Source organism: Lethenteron reissneri, chromosome 1, assembly GCF_015708825.2.
Source record: "Lethenteron reissneri isolate LAM-NWPU_2019-01 chromosome 1, ASM1570882v1, whole genome shotgun sequence".
Taxonomy (NCBI): Eukaryota; Metazoa; Chordata; class Hyperoartia; order Petromyzontiformes; family Petromyzontidae; genus Lethenteron; species Lethenteron reissneri.
Window position 1 is genome coordinate 8,013,298 of NC_083779.1, and position 18,620 is coordinate 8,031,917.

An 18,620-nucleotide genomic window follows, 5' to 3' on the forward strand; every position below is an offset into this window, starting at 1 on the left:
CGTACACTCTTTCTTGATGGTTTCCACCATGCAGATCTCGGACAGTCCTTCTTGATGGTTTCTACCATGTAGATCTCGAACAGTCCTTATTGATGGTTTCTACCATGTAGATTTCAGACAGTCCTTCTTGATGGTTTCCACCATCTAGATTTCAGACAGTCTTTCTTGATGGTTCCACCGTGTAGATCTCGGACAGTCTTTCTTGATGGTTTCCACCATGTAGATCTCGGACAGTCCTTCTTGATGGTTTCCACCATGTAGATCTCAGACAGTCTTTCTTGATGGTTTCCACAATGTAGATCTCGGACAGTCCTTCTTGATGGTTTCCACCATGCAGATCTCAGAAGTCTTTCTTGATGGTTTCCACCATCTAGATTTCAGACAGTCTTTCTTGATGGTTTCTACCGTGTAGATCTCGGACAGTCTTTCTTGATGGTTCCTACCAAATAGATCTCGGACAGTTCTTCTGGATGGTTTCCACCATGTAGATCTCGGACAGTCCTTCTGGATGTAGATCTCGGACAGTCCTTCTGGATGGTTTCCACCATGTAGATCTCGGACAGTCTTTCTTGATGGTTTCTACCATGTTAATCTCAAACAGTCCTTCTTGATGGTTTCTACCATGTTGATCTCAAACAGTCTTTCTTGATGGTTTCCACCATGTAGATATCGGACAGTCCCTCTGGATGGTTTCCACCATGCAGATATTGGACAGTCTTTCTTGATGGTTTCCACCGTGTAGATCTCGGAGAGTCTTTCTTGATGGTTTCCATCATGTAGATCCTGGACAGTCCTTCTTGATGGTTTCCACCATGTAGATCTCGGGCAGTCCTTCTTGATGGTTTCTACAATGTAGATCTCGAACAGTCCTTGATGGTTTTCACCATGTAGATCTCGAACAGTTCTTCTTGATGGTTTCCACCATGTAGATCTCGGGCAGTCCTTATTGATGGTTTCTACAATGTAGATCTCGAACAGTCCTTGATGGTTTTCACCATGTAGATCTCGAACAGTTTTTCTTGATGGTTTCCACCATGTAGATCTCGGACAGTCCTTCTTGATGGTTTCCACCATCTAGATTTCAGACAGACTTTCCTGATGGTTTCCACCGTGTAGATCTCGGACAGTCTTTCTTGATGGTTTCTACCAGATAGATATCGGACAGTCCTTCTGGATGGTTTCCACCATGCAGATCTCGGACAGTCTTCCTTAATGGTTTCCACCATCTAGATCTCGGACAGTCTTTCTTGATAGTTTCCACCATGTAGATCTCGGACAGTCCTTCTTGATGGTTTCTACCATTTAGATCTCGGACAGTCCTTCTTGATGGTTTCCACCATGTATATCTCGAACAGTTCTTCTTGATGGTTTCCACCATGTAGATCTCAGACAGTCTTTCTTGATAGTTTCCACCATGTAGATCTCGGACAGTCCTTCTTGATGGTTTCCACCATGTAGATCTCGAACAGTCCTTCTTGATGGTTTCCACCATGTAGATCTCGGACAGTCTTTCTTGATGGTTTCCACCATGTAGATCTCGAACAGTCCTTCTTGATGGTTTCCACCATGTAGATCTCGAACAGTCTTTCTTGATGGTTTCCACCATGTAGATCTCGAACAGTTCTTCTTGATGGTTTCCACCATGTAGATCTCGAACAGTCCTTCTTGATGGTTTCCACCATGTAGATCTCAGACAGTCTTTCTTGATGGTTTCCACCATGTAGATCTCGGACAGTCCTTCTTGATGGTTTCCACCATGTAGATCTCGAACAGTCCTTCTTGATGGTTTCCACCATGTAGATCTCGAACAGTTCTTCTTGATGGTTTCCACCATGTAGATCTCGGACAGTCCTTCTTGATGGTTTCCACCATGTAGATCTCGAACAGTTCTTCTTGATGGTTTCCACCATGTAGATCTCGGACAGTCCTTCTTGATGGTTTCTACCATGTAGATCTCAGACAGTCCTTCTTGATGGTTTCTACCATGTAGATCTCGGACAGTCCTTCTTGATGGTTTCCACCATGTAGATCTCAGACAGTCCTTCTTGATGGTTTCTACTATGTAGATCTCGGACAGTCCTTCTTGATGGTTTCTACCATGTAGATCTCAGACAGTCCTTCTTGATGGTTTCTACCATGTAGATCTCGGACAGTCTTTCTTGATGGTTTCCACCATCTAGATTTCAGACAGTCTTTCTTGATGGTTTCCACAGTGTACATCTCGGACAGTCCTTCTTGATGGTTTCTACCATGTAGATCTCAGACAGTCGTTCTTGATAGTTTCCACAATGCAGATCTTGGACAGTCCTTCCGGATGGTTTCCACCATGTAGATCTCAGACAGTCTTTCTTGATGGTTTCCACCATGGAGATCTCGGACAGTCTTTCTTGATGGTTTCCACCATGTGGATCTCGGACAGTCTTTCTTGATGGTTTACACCATCTAGATTTCAGACAGTCCTTCTTGATGGTTTCCACCATGTAGATCTCGGACAGTCTTTCTTGATGGTTTCCACCATGTAGATCTCGAACAGTCTTTCTTGATGGTTTCCACCATGTAGATCTCGAACAGTTCTTCTTGATGGTTTCCACCATGTAGATCTCGAACAGTCATTCTTGATGGTTTCCACCATGTAGATCTCAGACAGTCTTTCTTGATGGTTTCCACCATGTAGATCTCGGACAGTCCTTCTTGATGGTTTCCACCATGTAGATCTCGAACAGTCCTTTTTGATGGTTTCCACCATGTAGATCTCGAACAGTTCTTCATGATGGTTTCCACCATGTAGATCTCGGACAGTCCTTCTTGATGGTTTCCACCATGTAGATCTCGAACAGTTCTTCTTGATTGTTTCCACCATGTAGATCTCGGACAGTCCTTCTTGATGGTTTCTACCATGTAGATCTCAGACAGTCCTTCTTGATGGTTTCTACCATGTAGATCTCGGACAGTCCTTCTTGATGGTTTCCACCATGTAGATTTCAGACAGTCCTTCTTGATGGTTTCTACCATGTAGATCTCGGACAGTCCTTCTTGATGGTTTCTACCATGTAGATCTCAGACAGTCCTTCTTGATGGTTTCTACCATGGAGATCTCGGACAGTCTTTCTTGATGGTTTCCACCATCTAGATTTCAGACAGTCTTTCATGATGGTTTCCACCGTGTACATCTCGGACAGTCCTTCTTGATGGTTTCTACCATGTAGATCTCAGACAGTCGTTCTTGATAGTTTCCACAATGCAGATCTTGGACAGTCCTTCCGGATGGTTTCCACCATGTAGATCTCAGACAGTCTTTCTTGATGGTTTCCACCATGGAGATCTCGGACAGTCTTTCTTGATGGTTTCCACCATGTAGATCTCGGACAGTCTTTCTTGATGGTTTCCACCATCTAGATTTCAGACAGTCTTTCTTGATGGTTTCCACCGTGTAGATCTCGGACAGTCCTTCTTGATGGTTTCTACAATGTAGATCTCGAACAGTCCTTGATGGTTTCTACCATGTAGATGTCGGTCAGTCCTTATTGATGGTTTCCACTGTGTAGATCTCGAACAGTTCTTCTTGATGGTTTCCACCATGTAGATCTCGGAGAGTCTTTCTTGATGGTTTCCATCATGTAGATCTCGAACAGTCCTTCTTGATGGTTTCCACCATCTAGATTTCAGACAGTCTTTCCTGATGGTTTCCACCGTGTAGATCTCGGACAGTCTTTCTTGATGGTTTCTACCAAATAGATCTCGGACAGTCTTTCTTGATGGTTTCTACCACGTAGATATGGGACAGTCCCTCTGGATGGTTTCCACCATGCAGATCTCGGACAGTCTTTCTTGATGGTTTCCACCATGTAGATCTCGAGCAGTCCTTCTTGATGGTATCCACCATGTAGATCTCGGACAGTCTTCCTTGAAGGTTTCCACCATGCAGATCCCTAACTGTCCTTCTTGATGGTTTCTACCGTGTAGATCTCAGACAGTTTTTCATGATGATTTCTACCATGTAGATCTCGAACAGTTGGCCCGATGGTTTCCACGATGATAATTGGTTCTTTACCCTTCTATCTGGCAACAAAACTGACACCTTTTTGCAAGGAGTCATGTTTGCATAGACCGCAATACCTGCAGTCATAATACAAACAAAAGAACATAACTCTGATAATGTGCACTGTCCTTGAAGTTGATTGGTCCACACCCGAGACAGCTTTCCTTCGAGCCTAGTCTCATATGGGTTGGACCAGATGACGCCAAAAGGCGCACAACTCAAGGACAATGCACCATCAGAGTATGAGAGCTCGGGGCAAGCATCTACACTATGGGGACCTCATTTGCCAGTAAAAATATGATAATTGGTTCTTTACCCTTCTATCTGGCAACAAAACTGACACCTTTTTGCAAGGAGTCATGTTTGCATAGACCGCAATACCTGCAGTCATAATACAAACAAAAGAACATAACTCTGATAATGTGCACTGTCCTTGAAGTTGATTGGTCCACACCCGAGACAGCTTTCCTTCGAGCCTAGTCTCATATGGGTTGGACCAGATGACGCCAAAAGGCGCACAACTCAAGGACAATGCACCATCAGAGTATGAGAGCTCGGGGCAAGCATCTACACTATGGGGACCTCATTTGCCAGTAAAAATATGATAATTGGTTCTTTACCCTTCTATCTGGCAACAAAACTGACACCTTTTTGCAAGGAGTCATGTTTGCATAGACCGCAATACCTGCAGTCATAATACAAACAAAATAACATAACTCTGATAATGTGCACTGTCCTTGAAGTTGATTGGTCCACACCCGAGACAGCTTTCCTTCGAGCCTAGTCTCATATGGGTTGGACCAGATGACGCCAAAAGGCGCACAACTCAAGGACAATGCACCATCAGAGTATGAGAGCTCGGGGCAAGCATCTACACTATGGGGACCTCATTTGCCAGTAAAAATATGATAATTGGTTCTTTACCCTTCTATCTGGCAACAAAACTGACACCTTTTTGCAAGGAGTCATGTTTGCATAGACCGCAATACCTGCAGTCATAATACAAACAGTTGTGCGCCTTTTGGCGTCATCTGGTCCAACCCATATGAGACTAGGCTCGAAGGAAAGCTGTCTCGGGTGTGGACCAATCAACTTCAAGGACAGTGCACATTATCAGAGTTATGTTCTTTTGTTTGTATTATGACTGCAGGTATTGCGGTCTATGCAAACATGACTCCTTGCAAAAAGGTGTCAGTTTTGTTGCCAGATAGAAGGGTAAAGAACCAATTATCATATTTTTACTGGCAAATGAGGTCCCCATAGTGTAGATGCTTGCCCCGAGCTCTCATACTCTGATGGTGCATTGTCCTTGAGTTGTGCGCCTTTTGGCGTCATCTGGTCCAACCCATATGAGACTAGGCTCGAAGGAAAGCTGTCTCGGGTGTGGACCAATCAACTTCAAGGACAGTGCACATTATCAGAGTTATGTTCTTTTGTTTGTATTATGACTGCAGGTATTGCGGTCTATGCAAACATGACTCCTTGCAAAAAGGTGTCAGTTTTGTTGCCAGATAGAAGGGTAAAGAACCAATTATCATATTTTTACTGGCAAATGAGGTCCCCATAGTGTAGATGCTTGCCCCGAGCTCTCATACTCTGATGGTGCATTGTCCTTGAGTTGTGCGCCTTTTGGCGTCATCTGGTCCAACCCATATGAGACTAGGCTCGAAGGAAAGCTGTCTCGGGTGTGGACCAATCAACTTCAAGGACAGTGCACATTATCAGAGTTATGTTCTTTTGTTTGTATTATGACTGCAGGTATTGCGGTCTATGCAAACATGACTCCTTGCAAAAAGGTGTCAGTTTTGTTGCCAGATAGAAGGGTAAAGAACCAATTATCATATTTTTACTGGCAAATGAGGTCCCCATAGTGTAGATGCTTGCCCCGAGCTCTCATACTCTGATGGTGCATTGTCCTTGAGTTGTGCGCCTTTTGGCGTCATCTGGTCCAACCCATATGAGACTAGGCTCGAAGGAAAGCTGTCTCGGGTGTGGACCAATCAACTTCAAGGACAGTGCACATTATCAGAGTTATGTTCTTTTGTTTGTATTATGACTGCAGGTATTGCAGTCTATGCAAACATGACTCCTTGCAAAAAGGTGTCAGTTTTGTTGCCAGATAGAAGGGTAAAGAACCAATTATCATATTTTTACTGGCAAATGAGGTCCCCATAAGTGTAGATGCTTGCCCCGAGCTCTCATACTCTGATGGTGCATTGTCCTTGAGTTGTGCGCCTTTTGGCGTCATCTGGTCCAACCCATATGAGACTAGGCTCGAAGGAAAGCTGTCTCGGGTGTGGACCAATCAACTTCAAGGACAGTGCACATTATCAGAGTTATGTTCTTTTGTTTGTATTATGACTGCAGGTATTGCGGTCTATGCAAACATGACTCCTTGCAAAAAGGTGTCAGTTTTGTTGCCAGATAGAAGGGTAAAGAACCAATTATCATATTTTTACTGGCAAATGAGGTCCCCATAGTGGTTTCCACGATGTCGATCTCCAACAGTGGTTGTGCCGCGCGTGTCTCTGTGTCCCCGCGGTTGTGCTGCCCGTGACCCTGTGGCCGTGTGACCTCAGCTCGTGGACGAGGGCCACCTGTCGGAGCGCCTGCGCTGCCTGCTCTTCCACTTCACCCGCGCCGAGGTGCTCGACCAGGCTCGGAAAGAGCAGGAGGTCGTGCTCGCGGCCCTGAGCGCGGTCGTCTCCAGCCAAGGCCTGACCCAGCTGACCCAGCTGCTCCTCTTCATCCTCAACTTCCTGAACGAGGGCCCCACCTCGTCGCCTGCCTATGGATTCAACCTCTGCGACATCGACAAGGTCTCACGGGGAGGGGGCGGGGGGTAACCATTGGGGGGAGGGCGAGGGGGTCATGGGTCAATTAGGGCGATCCAGGTGGCGAGATGTTAACTACCTCGCCTTGTTTACAGAAGCTCGTGGGTTCAATCCCGACCGCGACGCCAGTATATTGTGAGTTTGCATGTTTTCCTCTTGGTCAAGTGGATTTTTCTCCGGGTCCTCCGGGTTTTCCCTCCACATTCAGAAACATGCATTTAGAGTATTTGGCTGATGTACATTTCCACGTGGTAAGCCACTTCATTTGGCTATCATTTGTGGCCAGCTCGCTTCTGAATTAAATATTTAAAAAATACGATTTTTTTTAAACACGCTTTAATGAAATGTACCGTACGAGTAATGGCAGAACTCCACGACTCCAGGAAGTGGCCCCGCAGCTTTCCATAACGTAAGGGAACGTCCCCCCCGGCCAACTCCGAGCTGCCCCTCCCCGTGCTCCCTTCCCCCATCGCCCCTCCCCTCCTTCCACATCCCCCGCCCCTCGGCGTGGCTCCCCGAAGCTTGCCATAACGTAAGGGACCGTGGTGATTTACAGCCAACGTGAGTTGAGCGTGGACAATTTTACCCGTAAAAAAGATAGTTTAAAATATATATTTGAAATTTTTAATGATAGAATATAGTATTGTCATCAGTATGACATACCTACACCAAGTTTGCAGTCGATACGACATTGGGAAGACGGTTGAAATTGAGTTACAAGATTTCAGGATACGACAATAGAGTGAGTTAAATAAAAGCGTGTAAAATGAGCTCTGTAGCTCAGTGGGCCTTACCTGCTGAACTAACAATTGTAAAATAGCAAGTAGCCTCCTGTATTCGTGCGGTGCGCTTCACATGTCAGAATACTTTTACAGAATATGAAATGTACACGACTGCCCAACTCGTTGGCGGTACGTGAATTAAGCGAATGAATCCCAAAAGCGCCCTTAACTGTGGTCTAATGACAGGGGGGCATTCCTCCTGCAGTATTTATACTGCAGGAGGAATCATATGAGCTATAAAGCTTTTTTTCACAGAAGTCCAGTAGGGGTGGGTAAGAAAGGTTACGAGAAGATTTACCTCGGGAGATTTTTTTTTTCTTCGGCATTGGGATGTTCGCATCATCACCAAAAATAGAGAAAAAAAACCATCGAAGAGAGATTGAGAATCCCGGAAGAAAGCCATGCAGAGCCGGTGAGAGAGTTTACAAACTCCACACAAAAAATGTGCCCGAGTCAGGAATGGAACCTAGGGCATTCTCTGCCTTGAGGCGTGTGTGTTACCACTGCGCCACCCTGCATGCAGAGGCAGGGAGGGGGGGTGGAGAGAGTGGTGAGGGAGGGACGGGGGTTGGAGGGGGGGGGGGACGCTGGCACCCAGCCGGCTCCTAACTTGCCGGTGCTGTCGCCCCAACAGATCAACTCCGTGAGGATGACGGATCCCGCTGAGGGCGGCACCCTCCTGGACCTGGTGGTCAGAGAATGCCAGAAATCCCACCCCGACATCCTCAACGTCATCACGGAGCTCGAGCCTGTTGACAAAGCCACAGGAGGTGCCCGACGGGCCTACCTGCACGCCGCCACAACAGCCTAGGACTCGCCTACTTCTTTGCTAATCGTCTAGATCTCTGGCCCACCATCTCCCTCTCCCACCAATCCATTTGCCTCTCGCTCATGTACGTCTCTGGTTCACAAGCTCACTCGCTCGTTGATCCATCGCTGTGATGCTCGCTCATTCACACGTCCGCTGTCCCAGTGCAGTTGGCGAGACAGGCCACGCGAGAGGCTTCAGTGTCGACGGAGTTTCCATTTCCCTTTTCGTATCGCCGTGAGAGCGTGGTCGTGCGTGGAGCGGTGGGTGGGGGGCGGTGACGGAGGTTGTGACGACATTGTGACGACATCGTGACGACATTGTGACGACGTTGTGACGACATTGTGACGACGTTGTGACGACATTGTGACGACATCGTGACGACATTGTGATGACATTGTGACGACATTGTGACGACGTTGTGACGACATCGTGACGACATTGTGACGACATTGTGATGACATTGTGACGACATTGTGACGACATTGTGACGACATCGTGACGACATTCTGACGACATTGTGATGACATTGTGACGACATTGTGACGACATTGTGACGACGTTGTGACGACATCGTGACGACATTGTGACGACATTGTGATGACATTGTGACGACATTGTGATGACATTGTAACGACATTGTGACGACATTGTGATGACATTGTGACGACATTGTGACGACATTGTAACGACATTGTGACGACATTGTGACGACATTGTGACGACATTGTGACGACATTGTGATGACATTGTAACGACATTGTAACGACATTGTGACGACATTGTGACGACATTGTGACGACATTGTAACGACATTGTGACGACATTGTGACGACACCGTGGGGACATTGTGACGATGTCGACTTCTCTCCACAGCCGACGAGAAGAATCGGAAATCGGCGATCCAGTCTTTCCGGGCGGAAATCACGAAACTGGAATGCGACCTTGACTCGTTGCCGGACGCCGAGCCCCACCGGGCGTTCTCCAAAACGATGCTCATATCCTTCTCAACGGATTGGTTGGAGTGTTGTGACATTAGACATGGCTATCCATTGTAATTTGCAATGGATACCCATTACCATATACACGCAGTCATTAATCCCGCGACCTCTTCGCACAAGAAGGGCTTACAGGTGACGTCATATAAATGCGTCGTGAACCCGCCACCACCCGACGCAGCCAATTAGTAACGGGTTGTCACGTAAACAACAATGTGCCAATTAGTTACTAGTACAGCACACCAGTTGTGTGTTGGAGAGTAAACCCACTACGACATTTACAGAGTGCTGTGACGTTCCGCTGGTGTTTGCAACAACCAGCCCCCATCAGGCCATTTACCTGTTCAGTTGAGTTCATTTATTAGGTATAACCCTGTGAGCCATGCGGCTCTTGACTCGAGTGCAACCGCAACAAAACAAAAACATGAACAAGAAACATCTTAAAGTGATTACACGCAACAGAAAAATCCTGGAAAAAACAGCAAATTATTCCAGAAAAAACACCGTATTTCAACGCTCGGGGCTGGTTCAGGGCGAACAGCGATTCCATTGGCCCAAGTCGATTCTTTATGCCCACGATGCGTTCACAGAACGAGTCTCGCACACACCCACACTCACTCACTCATTGTTCACGACGTTTGTTTACGAATGTTTACGAGCCCTCCGCTGGGCCGGTGCCTCGCGTGACCGTTTATCCGTCGACGGAGGTGTCCCCCCAAGCGCGCGTTGCCGCTCGTCGACAAACGCCACTCCTAGCCTAGGAGTCACCGTGACCCCCGCGTGACCCCGCGTGACCCCCACGTGACCTCCGCGTGACCCCCGCGTGACCTCCGCGTGACCCACGCATGACCCCCGCGTGACCCCCATGTGACCCCCACGTGACCCCCGCGTGACCCCCCTTGACCCCGTGGCACCCGCTGCTTCAGGAGTGGACGCAGAAGGTGGAGCTGCTGGAGAGGGGCGAGGGCGAGATCGGGGCCGAGTGGGAGAGGCTGAGGGTGAAGTTCAGCCTGAAGGGAGAGACGCCCAAGCCGCTCCTCTCCAGCCTCGCCACGTTCCGCGGGGACTTCAAGGTGCGTGGACACTTCACTCGCCTCCCCCAATCCCTCCACGCCCTCCCCTGCATGAGCCAAGCGGTGGGCTATGGCTAGTTCTGCCAGCACCGGCTGCACACAGGATTCCGCGGGGCAAAGCTGATGGCCGCTCGCAGGCCGGAACTTGCGTTCGGCTTGTGCTGCACAGGAACAGCTGCCGCCAGGGGGTCCCCTTGGCCGGACCGCAGCAGCAGGGCATTGAAACGGTTAGTCTATGAGCAGTGTTGAGTCTATGGGCAGTGTTGAGTCTATGGGCAGTGTTGAGTCTATGGGTAGTGTTAGTCTATGGGCAGTGTTGAGTCTGTGGGCAGTGTTAGTCTATGGGTAGTGTTGAGTCTATGGGTAGTGTTGAGTCTATGGGCAGTGGTGAGTCTATGGGCCTCTCCCTCGCCCTCCCCTGCATTGGTCACGCGGGGCTGAAGCTCGCATGGCCGGCACTTGCGTTCAGCTTGTGTTGCGCTTGTGTTCGGCTTGGGGGCCGTTCATAAATGACGTCACGCACCTAGGGGGGGGGGTGGGTCAGACATTTGTGACGATGTGTGACGAGGGGGGGGGGTGTTGAGAAATGTGACGTCGCATCAAAATGCGCAACTTTAAATGAATACTAGCTGTACTACCCGGCTTCGCCCGGGACTTGTATCTACCACGGCCGGCCGCCTTTGTCTCCCCAGTGGCGATGTTAATACGCTACAGTAGTTAAGTTACTCGTTTGAGGCAGAGTCGACTTAGGGGAGGTTCAAATAATCGTCACCGGTGGTGGCCGTGAGCGGGAATCGAACTGGGTTTGCCGGGTTGGTAGCGCAGCGTAGCGTTAAGCACTACACCCACCGCTCCTCACACACCACACACGCACAGACACACGCACAGACACACACACAGACACACGCAGACACACACAGACAGAAACACACACACAGACAGCACGCTAACCACTACACTACCGCTCCCCACACACCACACACGCACACACACAGACACACACACAGACACACACACAGACACACACACACAGACACACACACACAGACACAGGCAGCACGCTAAGCACTACACTACCGTTCCCCCTACACAACACACGCGCGCGCGTCCATAGGTACACATACACGCGCTTGCTGCAGACACACACGACTTTCAGGGTGCATACGGCAGTAAACGACTGAAATAATAAAGCGGCAATGCTGTGTAAGGAACGCCTTAGACCCGCATTATACATTTGTGTAATGCGAGCGTAAACACACAAACACACACATACACAATACACACACACATACATGCAGACACACAGACAGCCACATAACACACATACATACACACACATACAAACACAGAAACACATACACACACATACATAGACACACACATACATACACACAAACACATCCACAGACGTACATACACACATGCATACAGGCACGCAGACATACACATAAACACATACAAAAAAACCCACATACATACACACACACATACATACACACAAACACATGCACACACATACATACACACATGCATACAGACACACAGACATACACATAAACACATACACACATACACATGACCCGGCTTCGCCCGGGACTTGGATCCACCACGGCGGCAAAACCGACATACATACACACACAGACATACACACAAACACATACACACACATACATACACACATGCATACAGACACACAGACATACACATAAACACATACACATGACCCGGCTTCGCCCGGGACTTGGATCTACCACGCCCAGCCGCCTTTGTCTCCCAAGTGCCGATGTTAATACGCCACACCAGTTACTCGTTTGAGGCTGAGTGGACCTAGGGGAGGTTCAAATAATCGTCACCGGTGGTGGCCGTGAGCGGGAATGGAACTGGGTTCGCCGGGTTGGTAGCGCAGCGTAGCGTTAAGCACTACACCCACCGCTCCTCACACACCACACACGCACAGACACACACACAGACACACGCAGACACAGACAGACACAGACAGACACACACACACACAGACACACAGACAGCACGCTAAGCACTACACTACCGCTCCCCACACACCACACACGCACACACACAGACACACACACAGACACACGCAGACACACACAGACAGACACAGACAGACACACACACACAGACACAGACAGCACGCTAAGCACTACACTACCGTTCCCCCTACACAACACACGCGCGCGCGTCCATAGGTACACATACACGCGCTTGCTGCAGACACACACGACTTTCAGGGTGCGTAAGGCAGTAAACGACTGAAATAATAAAGCGGCAATGCTGTGCGAGGAACGCCTTAGACCAGCAACACATTTGTGTAATGCGAGCGTAAACACACAAACACATACAAACACATACACACACATACATACACACACATACACACAAACACATACACACAGACATACACATACACACAAACACACACATACATGCACACAAACACATACACAATACACACACACATACATGCAGACACAGACAGACATATAACACACATACATACACACACATACATAGACACACACATACATAGACACACACATACATACACACAAACACATGCACACACGTACATACACACATACATAGAGACACGCAGACATACACATAAAGACATAAAAAAAAACCCACATACATACACACACACATACACACAAACACATACATACACATACATACACACATACATAGAGACACACAGACATACACATAAACACAAACACACATACACATGACCCGGCTTCGCCCGGGACTTGGATCCACGATGCCCCGCCGCCTTTGTCTCCCCAGTGACGATGTTCACACACGACAGCAGTTACGCTTTTGAGGCTGAGTGGACCTAGGGGAGGGCCAGGTCCGTTTCAAATAATCGTCAGCGGTGGTGGGCGTGAGTTGGAATCGAACTGGGGTCGCTCAAGCAGCTTAATGACTGTTTGTACAAAGAACATATAAAGAATCGATTATAATAACCAGGCAAGAGTCCACATTATAGACTGCCAGTACACGCACTCAGCTTCATAAGCAGGCTAGAGTGTACATGATAGAGTGGCAGTACGCTCACCGAGCTTAATAAGCAGGCTACAGTGTACATGATAGACTGGCAGTACGCTCACCCAGCTTAATGAGTATTTGTACAGTGAACATTAAAGTAATCGATTGTTGGCGCGTTGGGTTTAAAAGTAATATTAATAGCACACATTGTGGTGGGGGTGTAGTGAAGAGTAGGAAAAACTTTGATGAATTTACCTCAGAGTGGCGTGGTGGGTGTCGAGGCCTAGTAGCGTGCAAAGCCTGCGGCCTCGCCTAAAATTGTCGGCTTGGAAGAGGCAGGGTACGGGTGGCGTTCCTTCCCCCCCCCCCCTAGCGCTCCAACAATACTGTGTAATGGCTATTATTTAATTAAATACGGAGCTTATGAAAGTGGCGAAGGCGTGGCTAGCCGTTGGCAGGGGCAACCGCCGTCCAATGAAACTGCAGCCCTTGGCGAAGGCGTGGCTAGCCGTTGCCAGGTCCAATGAAAGCGGCGAAGGCGTGGCTAGCCGTTGCCAGGGGCAACCGCCGTCCAATGAAAGTGCGTATGGGCCAAAGTCCACACACAACAACAACAACCGCCATTCGCCACTAAGTGGCGGTGACGTCACCACGATGCTTGTGCCAGGCCAAGTGCACCTTGAGGCCACGTGAAGTGTCGAAAGCCCGCTGGCAGGAGGTCACGGGGCAGACCCAGGTGCCACTGGTCGACTGACCGAGATGACCGAGATGACTGGCTGATGCACCACCTGTGCCCCCTACTGTGCCAACTTGCTGTGCTTTAGCCACCCGGCGCTCCGCTCGTTGTTGTGAGCGTCACTCCTCCGCCCTCCGTTGTTGTTGGAGGGCGACTGCCTCCAACTGCCCAGTAGCGTCCTTCACGAGCCTCCTCCACTGAGGCCGATCTTGACACCGCTGGTACCAGTCATCGGCAAGTCCACTCAGCTCCACGTCCTCCTGTACCACATCACTCCATCTCTTCTCCAGCCCGTGCCGCGCCCGTCTAGCCCCCTCGATCCGGCCGAACAAAAGCTGTTTAGGCATGCGGTGGCTGGGCATGCGGGCTACATGACCCAGCCAACGCAGCCTTGCCTGCCGGAGGAGCTCACTGATGGGACTTTGCCCAGATCTTTCAAGGATTTGTGAGCTCCTCACACAATCCAGCCTGGTTAAACCCAGGATGGATCGTAGGCAGGCCAGCCTAAATGTTTCCAACCGGCGAAGATGCTCCACCAGGGGGGTCCACGTCTCGCAAGCGTAGAGAAGGGAGGGAATGACCGTGGCCGAGAAGACCTGAAGCTTCGTGCGGAGCGACAGACCAGGTAGCTTCCACACAGCGTTACGCAACCGATAAAAAGATATTGCCGCTCGACTGATTCGGAGTGAGACCTCTGCTGATAGACTGGAGCCGGTCATAAGCACACTGCCCAGGTATGGGAAACTCTCCACTCTCTCCACAACTGCCCCATCACCAATTGGGAGTTGTGGGGGTGGAGTGTCCGATGGTACAAAATACCCAGGCAGGTGCTTGGTTTTGGTGGGGCTGATGGTAAGGCCCCACCTCTTAGTGGCACGCTCCAGTCTCAGCAGCAGCGCCTCCAACTCCTCTTCTGAATGAGCAGCTATTACCAAATCATCGGCATACATAACGTGGTTGACCAATAGGGAGCCATCCCTTGATCGCACCCGGGCGTCGATCAGCCTCCCATTATATCTGTACCAAACGGAAATTCCCCCGGTACAGCTATTGAAGGCTTCACGAACTACGCGGTCAAAATAGATGTTAAATAATGTGGGAGCCAGAGGACATCCCTGTCGCACCCCAAGGTGTACAGGGAAAGGCTCCGACTCCCGGCCACGTAGTTTTACCCGGGCCCGCTCACCATCATGAAGGTCCTTAATGATCGTGAGCAGAGGGTCAGGGACTCCGAAAGCACGAAGAACAACCCAGAGTCCAGTCCTACTGATGGTATCATAGGCCTTGACCAGGTCAATAAAGCAGAAATGTAGGTCTTTTTGGAATTCCCTACACCTCTGCTGTAGCAGACGGACAGAAAATATGGCATCTGTGCAGGGCCGCCCTTTCCTGAAACCGCATTGGGGCTCCGCAAGCCCCTCCTCAGCGTGCCTAGCAAGGCGATGTTGAATAATCCTTGCCAGGACCTTACCCGGCACACTGAGGAGTGAGATGCCCCTGTAGTTGTTACAGTCTGTGCGGTCCCCCTTCTTAAAGAGGGGGACCACCAGGGCATCCTTCCAGTCCTGCGGAACCCGTCCAGTGGTCCAGACTGTTGTTATGATGTCATATAGGGCAGTCTGTGCACAAACGCCACCCTCCCTCAGCATTTCGCTTGGGAGATCATCTCTGCCCGGTGCCTTCCCTGGTCTCAGACTCCGGATCGCCCTCAGTACTTCCTCAACAGCTGGAACCTCAGCCAGCCACTCACAGGGGGTGACCTCTTCCAATATTTGAGGCACCGCAGCCTCAGCAGGGTTATCCCCACTTTGTGCCATGATGTTTTCCTGGCTGAGAGAATTTCCCTCCCCCAGGACCTCACAGAAATGCTCAGCAAATCTGCAAACCTGTTCCTGGGGGTCGGAGATTGGATCACCGTTTTTTCCTCTAATGATGGTAATAGGTGTGGCGCTGCAGGTTACTTTTTTGATGGAGTTAAATAGTGATTTGTGATCACGGGCCACTGAGGCAGACTCCATCTCCTCAGCAACCCGCGACCACCACCCATCCTTACAACGCCTTACGGCTCTCCGAACTTCCGAGCGAAGGCTGCGGTAAACCTCCTCATTCTCTGACGTGGGATGCTGTAGGCGATGAGAGTGGGCCTGTCGCTTTTTCTCAATTAACCTGAACACCTCCTCTGTCAGCCAGGGTTTCTGGGGAGGTCTGGACCGCGTACCCAAAGCAGCCATTGCAGCTGCATGAGTCACAGTCCTAAACCTCGCCCATTTACCCTCGACATCAGGTGGAGTGGGGGACGATGCCAACCCCAGCTGCAAGCGATGATGAAATTCTCGCTTGCAACTTTCATCAGCTAACTGAGACCAGGCCACTTTTGGTTGGAATGGGATTCTGGGTGTACACCCACCACCGGAGTGGAAGAAAGGCAGGCGCATCTTACAGATGACTAGTCGATGGTCAGAGGACAGATCAGCTCCACGGTAGGTCCTGGTGTCAAGGACATGGGTTCGCATCCGCTGGTCCGTCACTATGTAGTCCAGCAGATGTTCTTGCTTGGACCCGGCATGTATCCATGATGTTGTGTGGATGCGCCGATGCCGGAAGAGCGTGTTGGTAATTACAAGCCCATGGGCTGCACAAAAATCTAGCAGCCTCCTACCGTTATTATTGAGCTGATCTGGCCCATGCCTTCCAATCACTCCAGACCAGGTGTCAGCATCATGACCAACTCGGGCATTGAAGTCACCCAACAAGATGACTCTGTCCCGAGTGGCCACTTTAGCCAGCACCTGTGACAGGAGGTCATAGAAAGCGTCTGACTCATCGGCTTTGCTTGCATCCCTCCACGGATGTTCGTCTTCGGTGGGGGCATAAGTAACCACGACCACCACTCCTCGCCTCTGGTTGATGGGAAGGCGAGCCCAAAGTATCCTGGGGCTTACAGCTTCCCACACCTCACCGCCACGCTCCCACGCCCCCTTCATTCTTTTGTTCAGAAGAAGAGCCACACCCTGTTGTTTGGCAGTCTCCTGCCCCGAGTAGAGGACTGTCCACCCCTCATGGTGGCAGGAGCCAGAACCGGTCCACCGGACCTCCTGAATGCCACAGAGATCCAGGCGGTACCGGTCCAGCTCCCGACAGAGGAGTGGCAGCCTCTCCTCCGCAGTGAGCGTTCGAACATTCCACGTGGCCATCCGCAATGGTTTTTTGTTGTTTCTGGAGGAGCCCCGAGGGTGAAAATTCAATCTCCTGGCTCCGCCAAATGGGGTTTGGCCAGGAGACGTCATAAAAGCCTGACCCCCCGGGGCCTCCGGCACAAGCTTATTTGTTACAGGTTTATGTTTAATTCGTGGTTTAGTGGTAATGAATTGAAGGTGGAGGGGTTACCAGCCCCTCACACCCGTCCAGAGCCCCCGTTTAGCCACTGTGGTGGTCACAGACGCCATGAGGGGAGAGGCCAATGGGTATTGGCCCTCCCCCCACAGCACTGCCCACGACAGTGTTGCCCGTCCGGCACCGCGAGGAGGTAGGAGGTTGTTTTGCCGGACAGTCCACACACACACACAGACAGACAGACATGAACGATTTTATATATATAGATAGACAACACATTCTACTTAATTAAATAGACTTTTTGATAAATGTTTTCTCATACAACATCAGAGTGCAGCGGCACATTAAATACGCACCACAATGACAATAGTTGAAAGCGATTTGAAGCATGTTTTATTTTTATCGGGCGGGGAGGGGGGGCAGAGCTTTGTGACGTCATATTTGAGGGGGGGGGGGTCTGACTTTTTGTGACGCCGTGTGACGATGGGTGGGGGGGGACAAAAATCGTCCAGACCGGACCACAGCAGCAGAGCTCTGGAACCTGTTGTGGATGAGTTTCAAGTTCAAGTTTCAAGTTCATGTATTAGGTATAGCCCTGTGAGTCATTCGGCTCTTGAATCGGGTGCAACCGCAACAAACAGAAAACAAAAACATGAACAAGAAAACATCTTAAAGTGACTAAGTGCAAACAGAAAATCCAAGAAAAGAAAACGGCAAAATATTGCAGAAAAAGCACCGTACGAGGCATCACGAGGCGGGGCCACACGCGCGTTCAGCTCCTCCGCGGTGACGCCGATTGTCTCCGGTGGCTTTTTGCGTCTTCATCCCCACCCACTCCACCCGCCTCCCCCCCCCCGTTTATATTTCAGAAAGTCATGGACAAAAACAAGCGTCCGGGCTCGCGGAAGAAGAAAAATGAATCGGCGTGTTGAGAGCCGCGGCGTTTCCCTACGTGGAGACCGCGCCGGGTGGGGGGGGGGGGGTCATGGTCGCGGTGGAGAGGTCAAGAGG

At 49.9% G+C, this 18,620-nt stretch overlaps 1 protein-coding gene across 1 annotated transcript in view; it reads left to right on the top strand.

Moving 5' to 3' along the window:
• Positions 1-18,620, top strand: part of LOC133351309 (protein diaphanous homolog 3-like) — a 29,139-nt gene extending 10,519 nt beyond the window's left edge. Inside the window, exons 6-10 of the mRNA XM_061566446.1 lie at positions 6,619-6,858; positions 8,290-8,425; positions 9,340-9,460; positions 10,375-10,534; positions 18,479-18,620. Coding sequence (XP_061422430.1) covers positions 6,619-6,858; positions 8,290-8,425; positions 9,340-9,460; positions 10,375-10,534; positions 18,479-18,541 — 720 coding nt within the window. The 3' untranslated portion in view covers positions 18,542-18,620. The remainder of the gene's footprint in view (positions 1-6,618; positions 6,859-8,289; positions 8,426-9,339; positions 9,461-10,374; positions 10,535-18,478) is intronic.